Source organism: Dermochelys coriacea, chromosome 13 (genome assembly GCF_009764565.3).
Source record: "Dermochelys coriacea isolate rDerCor1 chromosome 13, rDerCor1.pri.v4, whole genome shotgun sequence".
In the NCBI taxonomy this organism is placed as follows: Eukaryota; Metazoa; Chordata; order Testudines; family Dermochelyidae; genus Dermochelys; species Dermochelys coriacea.
The window spans coordinates 4,986,395-5,004,389 of NC_050080.1; the positions used below are offsets into that span (position 1 = coordinate 4,986,395).

At 49.4% G+C, this 17,995-nt stretch overlaps 1 protein-coding gene across 1 annotated transcript; it reads right to left on the bottom strand.

Annotated features, from left to right (window-relative positions):
* Positions 1-254: 254 nt before the first annotated feature.
* Positions 255-3,869, bottom strand: SOX18 (SRY-box transcription factor 18). Its single transcript, XM_038369810.2, has 2 exons — positions 3,293-3,869; positions 255-2,349 (listed from the first exon to the last, which is right to left on the bottom strand). The coding sequence occupies exons 1-2, from the start codon at positions 3,702-3,704 to the stop codon at positions 1,499-1,501; spliced, it is 1,263 nt and encodes a 420-aa protein (XP_038225738.1). The 5' UTR covers positions 3,705-3,869; the 3' UTR covers positions 255-1,498.
* Positions 3,870-17,995: the final 14,126 nt, after the last annotated feature.

Below are 17,995 nucleotides of genomic sequence, written 5' to 3' on the forward strand. Positions count from 1 at the left end.
AAAGGATCATGGTGGAAGCTCTGTTGCTGGGAATGTTTTATAACTAGACTGAACAAAGCATTAGAAAATGTGTTACAGGGAACAAGCCTGCACTGGCCGGGCTAGAAGCCGTTCCCGTTTGCAACTTTTATGGGCCCCATCCTTGCACTTTTTGACTCGAATGAGGGTAGGCGAAAAGCTTGTAGGGATCAGGCTGTATATGATAGCATACAGCCATGCTAGCAAAATAATAACCACACAGAGGCACACAAATGTCAAGAGAAGGATATCACATGTTTTATTAAATGTCATTTATCTGAGAACAGATGCTTTCCCCATAGAACATATCTTTCACACTTACAAAATGAGAAATTTAAGAGAGGGTGAGACAGCCATAAGGACTGTGTCTGCTGACATTCTCTGAGCACTAGCCGCCTTTCATATATCTTTGGAGAGCATTTACAAGGCTTCCCAGCGCTGGCGGGCGATACTATTGAAATTAATACAATTGCTAGGCCGTCAGGACATTAATCAAGTGATCCAATAATCTGGAAATGGTTGCGACAACATGCATTTGCGGAAAATATGTGTTCACACGACAAGCACACAAGATGGGAATAACTACATGAAGATGTTTTAATAATGAACCAGTATGCAAACCAGAGGACAGTTTGCTCTCCAGACAGATCTAGACAATAAAAATGTATGCAGTTCTATTTTGGGGGCAGAGGGGTAGGGAGTGTACAGAATTCTAGTCAATTGTTCAACAATATTGATATCATAACTCTTTTCTCCAAATATTTCTTCTTTTAAAATCCAGCCTTGCTACATATATGCTGTAAAGCTCATGGATATCCTTTGATTTATTTAAAAAAATGTTTGATAATAAAAAACCCCAAACACATTAAATATAATTTTATATATAAAAATGCTTAGTAAAAATATAGCCTTGTTGCCCAGTTAAAATATATTGCTGAGAATACAGTGAAAACAGTGCTAAAACCCACCTCTAATAGGCACCCAGTCTTAAAACAACCAGTTCAAAAGATCCCCATGGTTTCCCATGCTATTTAGTTTACCCTTCAGTTAAACACTTGCACGGTCAATTTGAGCAGGTCCCATTGGCAGTTGTTTTAGACACGAATCACTGTAGTTTGTCTAAAGACATGGTAGAACAACCTGATCTTAGAAGTTACAGCTATGCCCGGCGGAAAACAATGTGTAAGAAGCTTTGCCATACTTGCCAGTCGGCATAGAGTTAAGAGATGGAGTGCTGTAGGCTGACCTCTTGTCTATGTTAACCTTCTGCGTTGGAAAATGCATCTATTTGTGTTATATAGTTATACAGTATATCAGTGATTTCAGCATGTTTTTAAAAAAGCGATGCATTTAATGAGATATTCTAAATATTATGGAGCTCAATGGTTAAAGGAAGACAGTTTTTCTTTTTTAAAGGAGACTCTGCACTGAAGGGTCATACGTTCTCCAGGGTGAGTGCATTGTACAAGGTGGGGCAGACCTAGCCTGTGATGCAGGAACTATAGTAGACCGCACTGCTGGCATCAGACAATGCAGATATCAAACTGCTCTCCTCACAGGAGATACTTCTTGGAGTCACTTTGGACAGGGAGACATGGTAAGGGAGTCCTGAGGTTTCAGGACGAGTCCTGCTCATGTTCAAATACTGGTCAAACTCATTGCGGTCAACATCTGTCCAAAGCTCAGTTTGATTTAAGTGATCTACACTGTCAACATGATGGGCTTCAGGAGGGGGTGACAGCTGGCCCAGATGGGCAGAAAGGACATTCTGCGGTCCAGAGCACATTTGGTTGTAGTACATGCTAGACGGATGGGGAGTCCTCATAGCATCAGCCAAATGTGATGGGGTTTGAGCATAGGGCAGTGCCATGTCCCGCCCCATGGGCTTCTCTTGGGGAAACTCCATCTGGTGATGGGGGTGATAGCCTCTAAAGGGCATCATGCTGCAGTCATCCTGCATGTGAGGAGGGAAAAACGCTGGCTCGGTCTGTTCCAAGACATCCAAGGGAGACATCTCGGGAGTTGGCAAGCCATAGTTTTCAATATCCGACCCCATGGAGTGGAGTTCTCTGAAGTGGTTAAGTGGGGGAGGCTGGTGGTGGCCAGGCTGGCTGCCACTATGATGATTCATGCTGAAGCTGTCGCTGCACGGCTGGGAAAGGTTGTGGAGAAGGATATTGGGTTCCATCCTCTTGATTTTCTTGGCTTGCTTCTTCCTCCTTGGGCGGTACTTGTAGTTGGGATGGTCCTGCAGATGCTGAATTCGCAGCCTCTCTGCTTCCTCCACGAAGGGGCGCTTGTCGCTGGCACTCAGGGCTTTCCATGACTGGCCTGGAAGTGGAAAGCACACCCCGTTAAAAGGGCTCAGCCCTGCACCCTTCCTCCAGAACGCACAAACCTTTGCAAAGAAGCAACGCATGAAGATACAAGGGAGGACAGTGCTTTGGGGGACGGGGGCGGGGCGACAGGAGGTCACATCCAGAATGCGGTTAAAAAACTGGCAACAGACAAACCTCTGGTTAACCCCCCCTCTGGGGAGAAGGCTGAAAAGTGACACCAAGCTCGCCTCCCCCAAAAGAAAAATAGGGATTTCACGCTTCAGCCCAGCGGAGAGATGATTGCAATGCTCATCGCGGAGCCCACGTTCCGGGCACAGGCATGCGGCTCCCCCCTGCAATAGGTCACTGAACGCCACCCCCCGGAAAGGAAAATAAAGCCCGATCGGATAGGAAAGCGAAAAAGCAAATGTCCTTTGCAAGGCAAGAGAGGAGGCGGAGGGGCCACGGTACTGGAGAGTTAGCAACAGCCGCCGTTCCAGCTAGCTTCCTAACCCCGCCACCCAGGGACCGGCAGCCCGGACCTAAGCCCTGCAGCCATGTCCTTACCCAAGCTCCCGTCTGGGCTTCAGCCTGACCCTGGCCCAGATCCAATGAGGGGCGCCTGTTTCTATGCCAGTGGGTGCCCTCTGTCCCTGTCCCAGGTCGCAGTGGGTGCAGCCTACCCCGGATCCCAGATCCCGGGGGGGGGCAGTCGGCAGCCTGCCCCTGTCCCGGGGTGGGGGGCAGTCGGTAGCCTGCCCCTGCCCCGGGGCCCGGAGGGGGCAGCCTGCCCCGGGGCCCGGAGGGGGCAGCCTGCCCCGGGGCCCGGAGGGGGCAGCCTGCCCCGGGGCCCGGAGGGGGCAGCCTGCCCCGGGGCCCGGAGGGGGCAGCCTGCCCCGGGGCCCGGAGGGGGCAGCCTGCCCCGGGGCGCTGCAGTGGCTCGCCTCGCCGCTTACCCAACATCTTGCTCAGCACCGCGTTGTGCAGGTCGGGGTTCTGCTGCGCCAGCCGCTTCCGCTCGTCCTTCGCCCAGACCATGAAGGCGTTCATGGGGCGGCGGATCCTGGAATCCTCCCCCGGCTTCCCCTCGGCTCTGCCCGAGGTCGGACTGTATCCATACCCGGGATCCGGGCTCGGCGACCGGCTGGGAGCTGACCCGAGCGCTCCTGGATCTCCCGCCGCCGCGCCTGGGCGAAATCCAAAGCCGGGGTCAGGGCTGGGGGTCCGGCTGGACGCGGAGTCTGCCCCCGGGGTCTGCGGGTAGGCGAGCCCGGGCTCAGCGGCGGGGGCCGCAGTGGGTCCCCATGAACGGCCGCCCCTGGGTTGAGATATCTCCTCTCGGCAGTAACTAGGCTCAGATCTATTCATTCCAGCTGGGCGGCCCTTTGGATCGGAACCGAGCGGTGCGGGGCAAAGAGGAGAAACCTGGCCCGGCGCAGCGCCTGCGATCGGCAGCGGCTCAGCGGTCCGCGTCGGGGGGAAGCCAGGGAAAGCCGCGTTCCCCTCCCAAAAAACTTTTGGGACGCCGCGAAGCGGGAAGGGGTCAAATATAGCCAGCTTGGGCCAATCAGCAGCGGGGAAGGGAGGGGGAGGAGGCGTCCCCGGGCTGCCTCGGGAAGGGGGTGGGCTGGGGGGCCAGTTTGAAACCTGGGTTGGCCGGTTCCCTTCCGGCCAAGGAGCTTGGGCTTGGTGGCTGGATTTTTGTGTGCGAGCTCGAGTGGGTCGCTTAAATCCGCAGCGCGGCAGAAACCCCCTCCCCGGCAAAGCCAGGGGGCCAGGGAGGCGGATTCCCTTGGCCGGGCCATTGGGACGAGGAGTTTCGTTGCTTCTTGTGGTCCGCCACCAGCGGCCCGGTCACGTCCGGCTCCGCGGGCAGGTGGAGCGGCCGAGGGACACGGCCCCGCGGAGAAGGGGCGCTCGCCGAGCCTCGGGTGCCCGCAGAGCTGACTGCCTGAGGCGCCCCTGTCGAGGTGCCGCGGTCCCTTGGCAGCCAGCAGGGCAGGAAAAGCTCCGCTGCCCGGTGCAGTGACAGGCCAGCCGTGCCGCGGGGCGCTACACAAAGCGTGTGTCCTACTGAAGCGTCCAGGCGGGGGGGGGGGGGAATGGAGGGAGCTAAGAGATCGGCTTGAATATATTGTCCTCGAGTGCTCCCTGCCATCCGGCCCAGCACTCCGGGTCCCATGCGACGGTTCTCCCCGCTTCTAGCTGCATCCACACCCCCTTCTGTCTGCAAACTCTCCCCCAGACCCCAGCCTGAAACCTGAAACTGAGCGTTAGGCGGACTCTGGGCCCTGTATTGAGCAAGAGCTCGCAGCGGTGGGGTATTGCATGCCACGGTTTGTGTGTGTCTGGAAGTGATTTGAAAAAAGCCAATCTGCATTTAACCCTAAACAAAACAAAAGACTTTTTTTTTTAATTGTCCAATTTACCCTTCAATCTCAATCCCAAACAACTGAGGTTTCAAACTCGATTTCCTGCTAGGTCCTGGAGACCCTTGCTATTTTGCAACAACAAAGCAGCAGTGACTGCAGAGGAGATCCTGAAAGTTTCCAGGCCCTCGCCCTTCCCTCCTGCGCTGGCTTTCATGGGGAGCCAGCTGTCTGTGCCCTGCACTTTTTAAGGAGCACACATGGGCTTGCAACCTGGGGCTGGTAGCTGCGGAGAACTCCCACTGTGCTGCATTGCCTTCTGAAAGGAAAACACTGCCCTTAGCCTAGGCCATGGGAGCAGAGAGGGGAACTGCAGTAGATTATACGTGTCCTGGGCCAATGCCTGTCCCTACAGTGTTTTTCAATTAGGGGAAAATATACAATCTGGAGGGAAAATACAGCCTGTGTATCTCTGAAGCAACCCCAGCCCCTCTGCAGCAAGCACCTTTCCCTTGCTATTCACCCCAGCCCCTCTCTGGCTAGGTGCATGCATCCTACTGCCTTCAGCACCTTCCCTGGGACATGTACTTTCATACTCAGCCCTCCACGGGCACCCCCAACACACCCACATCCTCTTCCAGGTGCCCTCAGAGGCTCTCTTTGAACGGGCAGTTTGTTTTGGTGCCTCTGGGTGGCGTTTCATGCCTGCGGAGTGGCTAATCCCAGATCAGCTCGTGTCTGTCTGCAGTTTAGTCCTCAACTCCAGGGTGGTTTATTTTTTTCTGACTGAAAGAAAGTCAAATAATCTAGAGCGATGCTGACAGAGATGTGGGCCTGCCGTGGTCAGAGGTGGCGCGGAGGGTCCATCAGAATGTTTGCAGCTGCTGCTTTCTGTTCTAGGACTATACACGCAGGATCTAGCTGATCCCAGCTGTGCTGGAGTTTGGAGGGGAGCATAGGCTCGGAGGAATGTGGGGAGGTTCCCATTCCCCTTTTGAGAAGTGGCTGAGAGAGGGGCCCAAGTTGCTACTCAGAACAGCTCCAATGCAATAAAAGCCCAAGCTTGTTCTCTCTGCAGTACCGTACCTTTTAAAGACAAAAACTGGTTGTTTCATGAAATAATAAGATGCTCCTTTCCTTTCAGTATTCTAACAATAGCTACCTAGGGCCTTGTCTGCTCTGGACACTTGTCTTGATTATAGCAAACCAGAGCTTACCCCTGGTTGAAACCCAGCTAAACGGCACTGATGCAAATTGTGGTGCATAGTGGTTTGGCCTATCTACTCTTTACAATAGTGCAGCTGTACTGGTGTCTGGGCCACCACTGGCTGAAACTGGTGCAGGCCTAAGATTAGTTGACTGGGCCACAGTGCAGGCAGCAGTGCCAATGCATTAGAATGGAGATTTCATGTCTCTGCAGGAGCACAGCTGTAAGTGGTAGTTTGCCATTGAAACAAGTGCTTCTTTGGGTTACTGTCCTTTTGGTAATTCCAGTGCAGGGAAATGTGCTATTATTTCCTTGTTTCAGTGGTATCAGTCCAGGAGCCACTTCTGCAACTGTACATTTCGGGACTGATGATGTCTGTTCAGTTTCCAGGCCAAGATGCATAGTAAACATGTCCATATATTTTAAAGTTTTACTTGCTACAGAGAGAGATTTCAGCCAAACACAAGCTCAAAACTCACCTCAAAATGCCATAATTATCACCATTTGTCTCAGCACAGCCTGGACCAGCAAAACGTAGCATAACAGAATAGCAAACCCACAAACAAATGACCCGATCCTGCGTTTATTCAAGTCGATTACAAAGCTCCCATTCGTGCAGGGTCAGGACCAAACTTTGCAAGGTTACAGCTGGACTGATATGTGAGTTCTGTGAACAGAACCCTGAAACTCCTCAAAATGCCGGTTCATGCAACAGTCTCTCCATTATGGTTTTGGCCAGTACAATGCTATAGTATTGACCCTCTTTCATGACCACATCTTGCAACAACCCTACCTTTTTCTGTGGCTTTGGGGACAATGATTTATATCCCAAGTCTGTTGTGAAATCCTTTTTTTGGTCATTCCAAGTGTAACGCCTAACAGACCCCTGTCATCAGCGGGCGGATTCAACCTGGGACCTCTGGAGCTTAATGTATGAGCTAAAAGCCAACGGGCTGTTAGCTAAGGCTACAGAGCAAACTCATTAATCTCTCTCTAAGTGGTCTCGGTTCCACTGGATGGGACAGAACACCACTCCCAGGAGGTGTGTGGATTACATACTTCCCCTAGCTGAGGAAGCACATCCCAAGCTTCAGAGACTTCCTAATCCTGGACGAGCCCCCACTTGTAACACTGACAGACCCTGGTCATCGGCGGGCGGGATCAAACCAGGGCCCTCTGGAGCTTCGTGCACCCACCATGACCGCTCTTGTAAACTCACGCCCAGCATTGCTGTACACTGTCGAGATCTCCTAGGCCATGTTTATACCCCGCTGCGTGTGATCTGCAGCGTGGTTTGTACTGCAACGTAGCACACCCCACGGGCAGATATTTCAGCTTGCTCCATTGGGATGCTCAGCAGAACTACGGCTCATGCCTTTTGTATGTTGCATTGTGAGTGTACTCCTAATCCATCAAAGTGGCGCTGGCTGGACTGGGCTGTGTGCTGCACCTGTCTGGACAGACATCTGCTCATCGTCAGCATGGGGTGGAGCATGGACATAATAAATTATTGCTACTTATTGCCACATGGGAGAATTCCCCCCCCCCCCGCCCTTCAGACGGCATTGTCCAGCATCAGACTACTTCTGAGCAGCCCACCCCCTCCACTTTTGGACTGGAAGCCAGAAATACTGAGCCAGATTTTTGAACGCACTCTGCATGCTGGGGATTGGGACATGTGGTGTGCTGAGCTCTTTGGAAAATCTGTCCCGTTCTTTCTCTGTGTTGTTGTGTGCACACACACCTGTGCAGATGGGCTCGTGCCAGGTGGTGTGAGGTTTCTACGGATAACAATCTGCACAATGGAAATGCCTAATGTAGACATTTTTCATACATCAGATTGGCTAGATTAGAGAGGAGGAGAGCCAGAGAGGGAGGGAAAGGAGGAAGGCAGACAGAACAGGTGAAGGAAGAAGGAGGCAGACAGGAGGGGAAATGAAATATGACAAAGACAGGAAAGCAGGGAGAGGAGGGAGTGGGGAGGTCTGCAAACAGACAGAGCCATGAGTAAGGGAACCAAAAACTTTCGACTGCCGCTGGTGCCAGACACGGTCATGGTAACGTGGCCTGAGTCAACCAACTTCGTCCAGGCTCAGTGACCGACGCGTGGTGAGCCCTAGGCCCTCCGCCGGGCTCTGTGTCAGTCAGGGATGGCTACGTGGGCAATGTCTTGCCTCCCTTGACTTTCACCCTTGCCAAGGCCAGAGAGGGTAAATCATCCGAGCCCAGCAGACACCAAGCTTGGGGTGTGACATAAACACACATTCCGTGCTCCTGGCACAACAATAGCTCTATCGCTCCTCTAGCCTCTTAACTTTCACTTGGGGAGGAGGGAATCTGCCCCCCCCCCAACTCCTGTGTGTCCAGATATACACACGCGGCACCTCCCACGCACCAGAAGGAGAAAATAAATAAAGCCCAGCTGAAAGTGGGGGGAGACAGAGCCAGAGAGACAGGCAGCCGGGGAGGGAGAGGGAAAGCCACTGGGGGGGCTGCCCTGGGCCCTCCAGCTTCTCACAGTTCAGCTTCTCAGTGGCGTATGGAGAGGAAATGTTGGATATTCCTGGGCAGAGATAAGATCATTGTAAAAGCCAGCTGGGTGACCTCTCCCATCACCCGCCTCACCAGGGCTGGCGTCTGACGAGCTGGCCTGTAGCCCAGCAGCCGCCACTCTACATAGGGCTTTTTTTTTTTTTTATTGGGCCCTTGGATTTCTCTCTCCCCTCCACCCCCTCCCTGCTGCCCCGGTTTCCCTTTATAGACTCCTATGCTTCAGTGTGCTCCAGCACCACACCTAGGAGAGGAAGTTTGGCTGGGGACGCAGACTCTGTGGCTGAAACGCTCTTTAAACACAAAAGATTTTTTTTCCTGAGTTCCCCCCCCCCCCAGCTCCTCATCCCCCCTTGTCTTTTGTGCTTCTGATTATTTGTCAAAGCGGCTGACGCTCAGGCTGCCATGAAGCTCCCACCAGTCTAAAAATAGGCCCAGCACCTCCTGCCTGCTCCAAAGGCAGTTGGAGGCCTCCAGAGTCTTTGGGAAATGGCGCAGTAGGAGAATAGGCAGGGGAGGAAGGCTATGGGCAGTAGGGCTGGTCAGGGGAGCTAACTCATGCTATTATTTATGATTATTTGTTTTGAGGCAGCACATAGGAGGACTCATCGTGGAACATGGCAGCAGCACGCTTGGTGCTGTACAAATACAGAACAAAAAGACAGCCCCTGTCCCCCACCCCCACAAGACTAACCATATAAGTTAAAGACAAAAGGCAGAGTCAGACAAACAGACGAGGGAACCCAAGGAGCCAATGATCTCAAAGCACTTTCCCAAGAAAAGCAAAGGTCATCAGCTTCATTTTGCAGATTGGGAAACTGAGGCACAGAATGTTGAAGTGAGTTCCCCAAGGTCATCCAGAAATGGCTGTAGCAGAGCCAGGAACTGAAGGCAGGTGTCCTGAATTCGAGTTCAATGCCTCTATGTGCTGGACCACACTGCCAACGGCGGAACAGTATTCATCATATCAAAATCATTCAAGAGCCCCTCCTGATTCCTGAAAATGGATTCACTGTTTTTAAGGATTCCCCAACCAGTTGGGACAATGTTCAGACTCTGGGTGGGTTCAGGAACTACTGCATGAATCATTCACTCCAATTATTCAGTCTGGGGTGTGGGATTCTTTCACATGGTACTGCTTCTACACTCTGATTGGATGGGTGAAACTTTTAAGAGGGGGATATTTATTAATATTTATTATTATTATTATTATTATTATTATTTTATTATTGGTTAACATTATATTGCAGTAGCATCTAGAGGCTAAAAAATTCAGGGTCTTATTGTGTTAGGTGCTGTACAGATATAGAAAGTCTGTACACCAAAAAGCTTACAGTCTAAAAGATGAGATAATTTCACTCTCCACTGAAATGCAACCACCTCTGGGGTAGAACATGGTAGCTGTTTAACAGCACATAACAACACTATACAACATGCTAGGGCAGGAAATAAAGAAGATTAATATACCCAGTGATAACTTTAGGGGGATTTAAGTAAGAGTTAATTACCTGCATTTGAAGTTACCTGGGACACTGGGGTTAACGCACCCCTTCCCATGTCATGAGACAATCTACGAAGCTGTACTGGATGATGCTGATTGCTATTGGGGTGGGGGTATGACTGACCTTTGGTTAACTGAGTATCCATTAACCAGAGTTTGGTTATACTGTACATGGCACAAGATAGGGAATATAAGGATGCAGTTTGCAGAAGAGTAGGCACTGGAGCTGGACTGCTGCGATCCCAATCTTCAGACCTGCTGGGTTGCAAACCTGGGATTTGCAGATATACAGTGTATTAGAGGATTGGGCCAAAAGAAATCTGATGAGGTTCAACAAGAACAAGTGCAGAGTCCTGCACTTAGGATGGAAGAATCCCATGCACTGCTACAGACTAGGAACCGAGCGGCTAGGCAGCAGTTCTGCAGAAAAGGCCCTACGGATTACAGTGGATGAGAAGCTGGATATGAGTCAACAGTGTGTCCTTGTTGCCAAGAAGACTAACAGCATTTTGGGCTGTATAAGTAGGAGCATTGCCGGTAGATCGAGGGGTGTGATCATTCCCCTCTCTTCGGCATTCATGAGGCCTCATCTGAAGTACTGTGTCCAATTTTGGGCCCCACACTACAAGAAAAATGTGGAAAAATTGGAAAGAGTCCAACGGAGGGCAACAAAAATTATTAGGGGCTGGAGCACATGACTTATGAGGAGAGGCTGAGGGAACTGGGATTATTTATTCTGCAGAAGAGAAGAATGAGGGGGGATTTGATAGCTGCTTTCAACTACCTGAAAGGGGGTTCCAAAGAGACTGTTCTCAGTGGTGGCAGAAGACAGAATGAGGAGTAATGGTCTCAAGTTGCAGTGGGGGAGGTTTAGGTTGGATATTAGGAAAAACTTTTTCACTAGGAGGGTGGTGAAGCACTGGAATGGGTTACCTAGGGAGGTGGTGGAATCTCCTTCCTTTGGCCTGGTCTACACTACGGGGGGGAAGGGGGGATTGATCTAAGATATGCAACTTCAGCTACGAGAATAGTGTAGCTGAAGTCGACGTATCTTAGATCGACTTCGAATCACTTCGCGTCCTCGCAGTGTGGGATCGACGGCCGCCGCTCCCCCGTCGACGCCGCTTCCACCTCTTGCCCTGGTGGAGTTCCGGAGTCGACAGCAGAGCGATCGGGGATCGATTTATCGCATCTACAATAGATGCAATAAATCGATCCCCAATAGATCGATCACTACCCACTGATCTGGAGGGTGTAGATGTGGCCTTAGAGGTTTTTAAGGTCAGGCTTGACAAAGCCCTGGCTGGGATGATTTAGTTGGGGATTGGTCCTGCTTTGAGCAGGGGGTTGGACTAGATGACCTACTGAGGTCTCTTCCAACCCTGATATTCTATGATTCTATGATTAACAGGGCCCTCCATAGACTCATTCGACCCCTGCATCGACCATGCACCTCTCCAGTCCCCTACTTTCTCATTCATGCACCAACCTATCCCCTACATCTGAACTCTAGTGGAACAAGCAGACTCTGTTGGTCTCATTGCCGGTAATGGTTGCCTTGGTATTATGATCAGCAATATGTACTTCATCTTTTTCTAAAACAAGTATTTCCAAAAAACTTTAAAAAAGAAAGACATTTCCTGGAGAATAAAATGCTCAGAAGTCCAAGACTGTTTATAAGCCTTGTGGAGAAGTTAAAAGATTAAACACAGCTAAAGTGGCCGGCTAGGTGAGGAGAAATTCATTTCTAGTGACACTCATTTGACTCCCAGCAGAGTTCCATTCGGCCCCTTGCCTTTTAGTGTCAAACTTTTCAGCCAGCTTCCAATTTTTCACACCTCTTTCTGCATGCACAGTTGTTGTGACCACTTCTTTTGTGGTGCAAACCCCACACTGGTGCACCCGTGTTGGATGACTAACCTCCTGGTGTGCAAATGCTGAAATCTGTTTGCCCACCGGGATGTGGTAACACTGGGCACCAGAATCAGCTGATCACTGCAGAGGGGGACCAGAATGGGAGGCCAGGACTGGTATGCTTGTCCTTTTTGGTCTGACCTTTGTTCTCTGTAGCTTCTCCAATCCTTGCTTCCAGGGGTGGGGAGAATCCCTAACCTGACAAATGTAGCCTGGCTGACCACAGATGAACACCTGCATGGTGAAAAGGTGACCAATGGCATTGACTCCAGGTGAAATTCCAAGAACTTTGATCCCTTCTTCCCTTGAATAGGTCCAAACTTTACTACGTTTGGGTATTTCGATGTGGTCTACTTGATGTCGCCATGTTCTCCTGTGCAAGGACAGCTGGGCAGGCTGCTATTACCTTTAGGAAGGCTGGATGTTTTTCCCTCTTGCCCAAGGTGCAACAGAACAAGTTAAGGGTGGAAATCCCCCTTAGCTTTCAGTGCCCGGGCTCCTGTTAGATCAGGTCACTATGATAACTGAAGCTTAGTTGGGTTGTGTAGTAATTTCTTTCTCACTTTTCTGTGAACCTTCAGAGGCCACATTTAATGGAGGACACATTAAACATTCAGGAAGGGCTGTTTCTGAAATGTTTCACAAACACACACACACACACACATTGCTTATTTGAGTGGGTTATGGAGATTTATGGCCCAATGCGAACTCACTGAAGTCAATGGGAACTTTCCCATTAACTCCATTGGGCTTTGAATCAGGCCCATAGGGGGGGTTGAGCTGGCTGTGGGGACACCCTCTTGTCTGTGACTCCATAGTCTGCATTCCCTGCTTGGGGTTGTTTTCTTAGTGTTTGTTTATTTTATGTGGAAGTGACCTTCATGCTGTTGAAAAGTGATGAGCTCCCAGTCTTGGAGAGCGAAGTCCTTTGTCTACAGAGCAGGTGCAGCAGGCTTCCCTATGATACTACCCACCAAGGTGTCTTTGCCTCAGCTTGAAGTCACCACGTATTAGGACAGGAGAGGAGCTGTCTCCATGGTCCATTCTGTCCCTTGGTCTCTCCACTGAGGCAGCCAACAAAGGGCCGGTGAGTGCCAAATGAGATGGTGGCATTTGATAATGTGCGCACTTGCCCAATCAGTACTGTCCGGAGACATAAGAACATAAGCATGGCCATAATGGGCCAGACCAATGGTACTTCCAGCCCAGTATCCTGTCATCTAACAGCAGCCAGTGCCAGATGCTTCAGAGGGAATAAACAGAACAGTAAATCAAGTGATCCATCCTCTGTCATCCCGCTCCAGCTTCTGGCAGTCAGAGGCTTAGGGACACCCAAACCCCAACCATCTTGGCTAATAGCCATTGATGGACCTGTCCTCCGTGAGCTTATCTAATCCTTATTTGAACCCAGTTATATTTTTGGCCTTCACAACATCTTTTGGCAACAAGTGCCACAGGTCGACTGTGCTTCGTGTGAAGAAGTGCTTCTTTATGTTTGTTTTAAACCTGCTGCTGCCTATTAATTTCACTGGGTTTGTATCTTCTGTGAAGGGGTAAATAGCACTTCCTTATTCACTTTCTCCACACCAGTCATGATTTTATAGACTTCTCTCATTTCCCCTCTCGGTTGTCTCTTTTCTACACTGAACTGTACCAGTCTTTTTAACCTCCCCTCATATGGAAGCTGTTATAGACTCCTAATCATTCTTGTTGCTCTTCTCTGTACTTTTTCCAATTCTAATGTATCTTTTCTGAGATGGGACGCCCAGAACCGCATTCAGTATTCAAGATGTGGGCATACCATGGATTTATATCGTGTCATTATGATATTTTCTGTCTTATTATCTATCCCTTTCTGAACGATTCCTAACATTCTGTTTGCTTTTTTGACTGCCGCTGCACATTGAGCAGATGTTTTCAGAGAACTATCCACAACGACTCCCAGATCTCTTTCTTGAGTGGTAACAGCTAATTTAGACCCATCATTTTGTATGTACAGCTGGGATTTGTTTTCCAATGTGCATTACTTTGCATTTATCAACACTGAAGTTCATCTGCCATATTGTTGCCCAGTCATCCAGCTTTGTGAGATCCTTTTGTAACTTTTCACAGTCAGCTTTGGATTTAACTACCTTGAGTAATTTTGTATGGTCTGCAGATTTTACCCCTTCACTTTTTACCACTCTTTCCAGATCATTTATGAATATGTTGACCAGCACTGGTCCCAGTACAGACCCCTGGAGTACGCCACTATTTACCTCTCTCCACTGTGAAAACAGACCATTTATTCCTATCCTTTGTTTGCTATCTTTTAACCAGTTTTTGATCCATGAGAGGACCTTCCCTCTTAGCCCATGATTGCTTACTTTGCTTAAGAGCCTTTGGCAAGAGACCTTGTCAAAGACTTTCTGAAAGTCCAAGTACATTATATCCATGGGACCACCCTTGTCTACATGTTTGTTGGCCCCCCTCAAAGAATTCTAATAGAAGGGTGAGGCATGATTTCCCTTTACAAAAGCCATGGTGACTCTTCCCCAACATATAGTGGTCATCTATGTGTCTGAGAATTCTGTTCTTCACTATAGTTTCTATCAATTTGCCTGGTAATTGCCAGGATCACCTCTGGAACCTTCTTAAAAATCGGTGTTACATTAGCTATCTGCCAATCATCTGGTACAGAGGTTGATTTAAGCGATAGGTCACACACCACAGTTAGACCCTCCCAAATACCTTTTGCATGGGCCACCAAACTGTCACTGAGTGTCTGTCCACACCGCAGTTACAGACCTGTGGCTGGCTCTTGTCAGCTGACTTGGACTGTGGGACTATTAAACTGTGGCATAGATGTTCAGGCTTGGGCTGGAGCCTTAGCTGTGGGACCGCAAGAGTGGGGTGGGATCCCAAAGCCTGGGCTCCAACCTGAGCCCAAATATCTGCACCACAGTTCTGCAGCCCGAGCCCTTTGAGCCCAAGTTAGCTGACATGGGCCAGCTTTGGTCTTTTGGACAACGCTTAGTGCAGTGGGGTCCTGTTTCATGACTGGGGCTCCTAGGTACTAGGATCATCATACAAATAAATAAATAACTCGCAAGGAAGAGGGTGCCCCAAGACACCTGAGCACCGGCTTGCACCCAGGCAAAGTAAGCCTTCGCAGCACAGAAACCAGGCACCAGTCGCAAGGAAGTGGAGAAAGTTTTCTCCTTCTATGTAAGAAACCAAGGTCAACCTTGTTTATACAGGATTCCCACTGTAACCAAAAATCCCCATTGTCTGAGCAGATGAAACCCACAGCTAACCCAAAAGAGCTGTTGCTCTGCATATGCTCCACCCACAGACAGCTGGAGCAGTTGCCCCAGGAACAGAGGATCAAGTTTTGCATTGTGAGCATTTCAGGATCGCCTCTGTTGCACTCAGGGAAGCCTCAACCCTCACCTGAAGAAATCTTCCTTCTCACTTCCATTGGACATTCACAGAGTTATTTGCCTTTAAACATTCTCTTCTGGCACAGACCCTGCTGTTCTCCTCTCCAGCACCTCATCAGCAGTCTGCCCACAAAGACTCCAGTGCCTGATTTTCAGACGCACTGTGCCCACTGAATTCAGCACTTCTTAAAATCAGGCCCTCAAGTAAGGGGTTGTTGCCATGGCTGCTCCAACTGCCTGTCTTCCACTCTGGCTGCTAACACGGCTGCTACTCTGAAATCTGGCTGTTCTGTAACTCAGAGTGCAGCCAGCCAGAAATCTCTCACTTTAAACGGGCCCCTCTTGCCCAGCTTGAAACTGGGAAACTCATCACACCTGTGACATGTGTTTCAGTACTGAGATAGTACTAAATGCCCCTTGCACTGAGTCGGCTCTGTGCGTGTGGGATTGAATGGTCTGGGTATTTCTCAGTGACATGGCAGAGGTGCATGTGGGGGTGATGTCGTGACTCAGTTTTTTCAAGGCCTCGACTTGGCCTTGATTTGTGAGCCCGCAGTGTTGCGTGCAGAGACAACTGTGCGCATGTGGAGGCCTTGGAATTGAACAGAAGCCGAGAGAGGGTTTTGCATGTGCAAATTCTATCCCCAATGCACACGCTGAAAAAGGTTGGTGCGTACAACATTGCACTGGCACAAGCAGAAGCTGTGCTTTGAAAGCAGTGTGTATTTAACTGGATGCTGCAGAAATAAAAATGGGGGAAGGGGCGAGGGGGGTGACTACATAGGTGTGTGTATATGTGACTGAATGGTGTATGTCAAATGTTCTCAAACTTCATTGCACCGCACCCCCATTCTGACAACAAAAATTACTACTCCACCCTGGGGCTGGGGGGAACCAAAGCCTGAGCTCACCCGAGCCCTGCCACCCCAGATGGAGGGGAGGGGGCAAAGCCAAAGGCTTTGGCGTCAGCACCAGGTGGTGACGCTTGGGCTTGGGTTTTGGCCCCAGACCCCAGCAAGTCTAAGCTAGCCCAGGTGACCCCATTAAATGGGATCACTACCCACTTTGGGGTCCCGACCCACAGTCTGAGAACCACTGGTGTATGTTATGGCCAGCTATGAGCACTTTGGAAAATTCCACCCATTGTGTTTATAACTAGTTAGTTTGTCAAGGGCTCTGATTATGAATAGTGCCACACAGGTGCTAAGTCCCACTGTGCATGATAGCATCCTGTGTGGGTGTAATGGGGGGTCCCGATGTGCATGAGTGCATATTATAGGGGGGTACATGTGTGTCTGACTGGGGTGCGTCTGTGCTTTTTTGAACAGTCATTTGTGTTTGTGTTTATTTTAGTATTCAGTGCTCATCACTGAACATTTCAGAAAGGAAAATATTACATTTCCCCCAACCATTTCCAGACTCCCATAAACACATTTTTGTTTCAGCATTAATGAATTACCTCAATGCATAGCCAGCTGCATGCCAAATACGTGGACACAGATTGCAGAAAAGCCATTGAGAAACAGAACTGGCTGCCATTCTACTGCTCCGATCTACACCATTTATTTTCTTGATTACAGCACGAAAATAGCATCCTGTACAGGCAGGGGAAAGCATCTGGTCCACACTGAAACATTTCAAATGTTCATTTGCTATGCTTGACTTTTCTCTTAATTGTTGGCAGAAAATATTATTCATTACTATTTGTACAAAAGACACACACAATCCTGAGTTCCTTGAACAGCCAGGACTCTGCTGACTTGGCTGCTTTGAGTCTGTTAAGTAGCTCTGGGTGTGCAAGAAATGCAGGAAAAGACCTGCCAAATCAATGGTGCCATCATCCTTGAGACTTTTGCATAACTGAGTTTGTAAAATCGGTTGTACAAACCCAGGCAGTCTTATAGGAACTCCTATACTGCTTATCTGTGTAAACTCCAAAGCTTGTCTCTCTCACCAACAGAAGTTGGTCCAATAAAAGATATTCCCTCACCCGCCTTGTCTCTCTAATAGCCTGGGACCGATACAGCTATAACAGCACTGCATATGTTACAGGAGCTCAGTTAATTCTATTTATCTGCTACAATCTCGAAGGGAAAAAAATCCTTGCATGGACCACTTTCAGGAATAGCCGTTCAAAAGTGTGTACCCTGCCTTGTGCATGCATAGCCTCTGATGGACATACACTAGGGAATTATGTATGCACATCAGTATGTACAAAACCCACCTTGCATGTGGGTTTTGGGAGTAGCGTGAACAGAAAAGCACACATCTGTTTTCATAAAATCTTTTCCTAAAACTGTACACACAGAAGTGACACTGCTGGAGGGGAAAGCAGGGCCAGTTTAAGTGCTTGATATCACTCCTCTGCATGCTACGACTTTTACAATAGATGCTTTCCCATCAATCTTTGTGTTATTTTGTAATATGTTGCACACTTGTGCCCATGCAATACACATGGACCAATGCCTACACACATACAGTCCTTCTGCCACTAATCTACAGTAAGAGAAAGGTTTGCTGTGGACTGTTTTTCCATAGAGAGAAAAGGTGGGGGAGGTAAAATCTTTTATTGGACCAACTTCTGTTTGTGAAAGAGACAAGCTTTCGCGCTTACACAGAGCTCTTCTTTAGGTCTGGGAAAGGTACTCAGAGTATCACAGCTAAATACAAGGTGGAACAGAGAAGGAGTTAACACA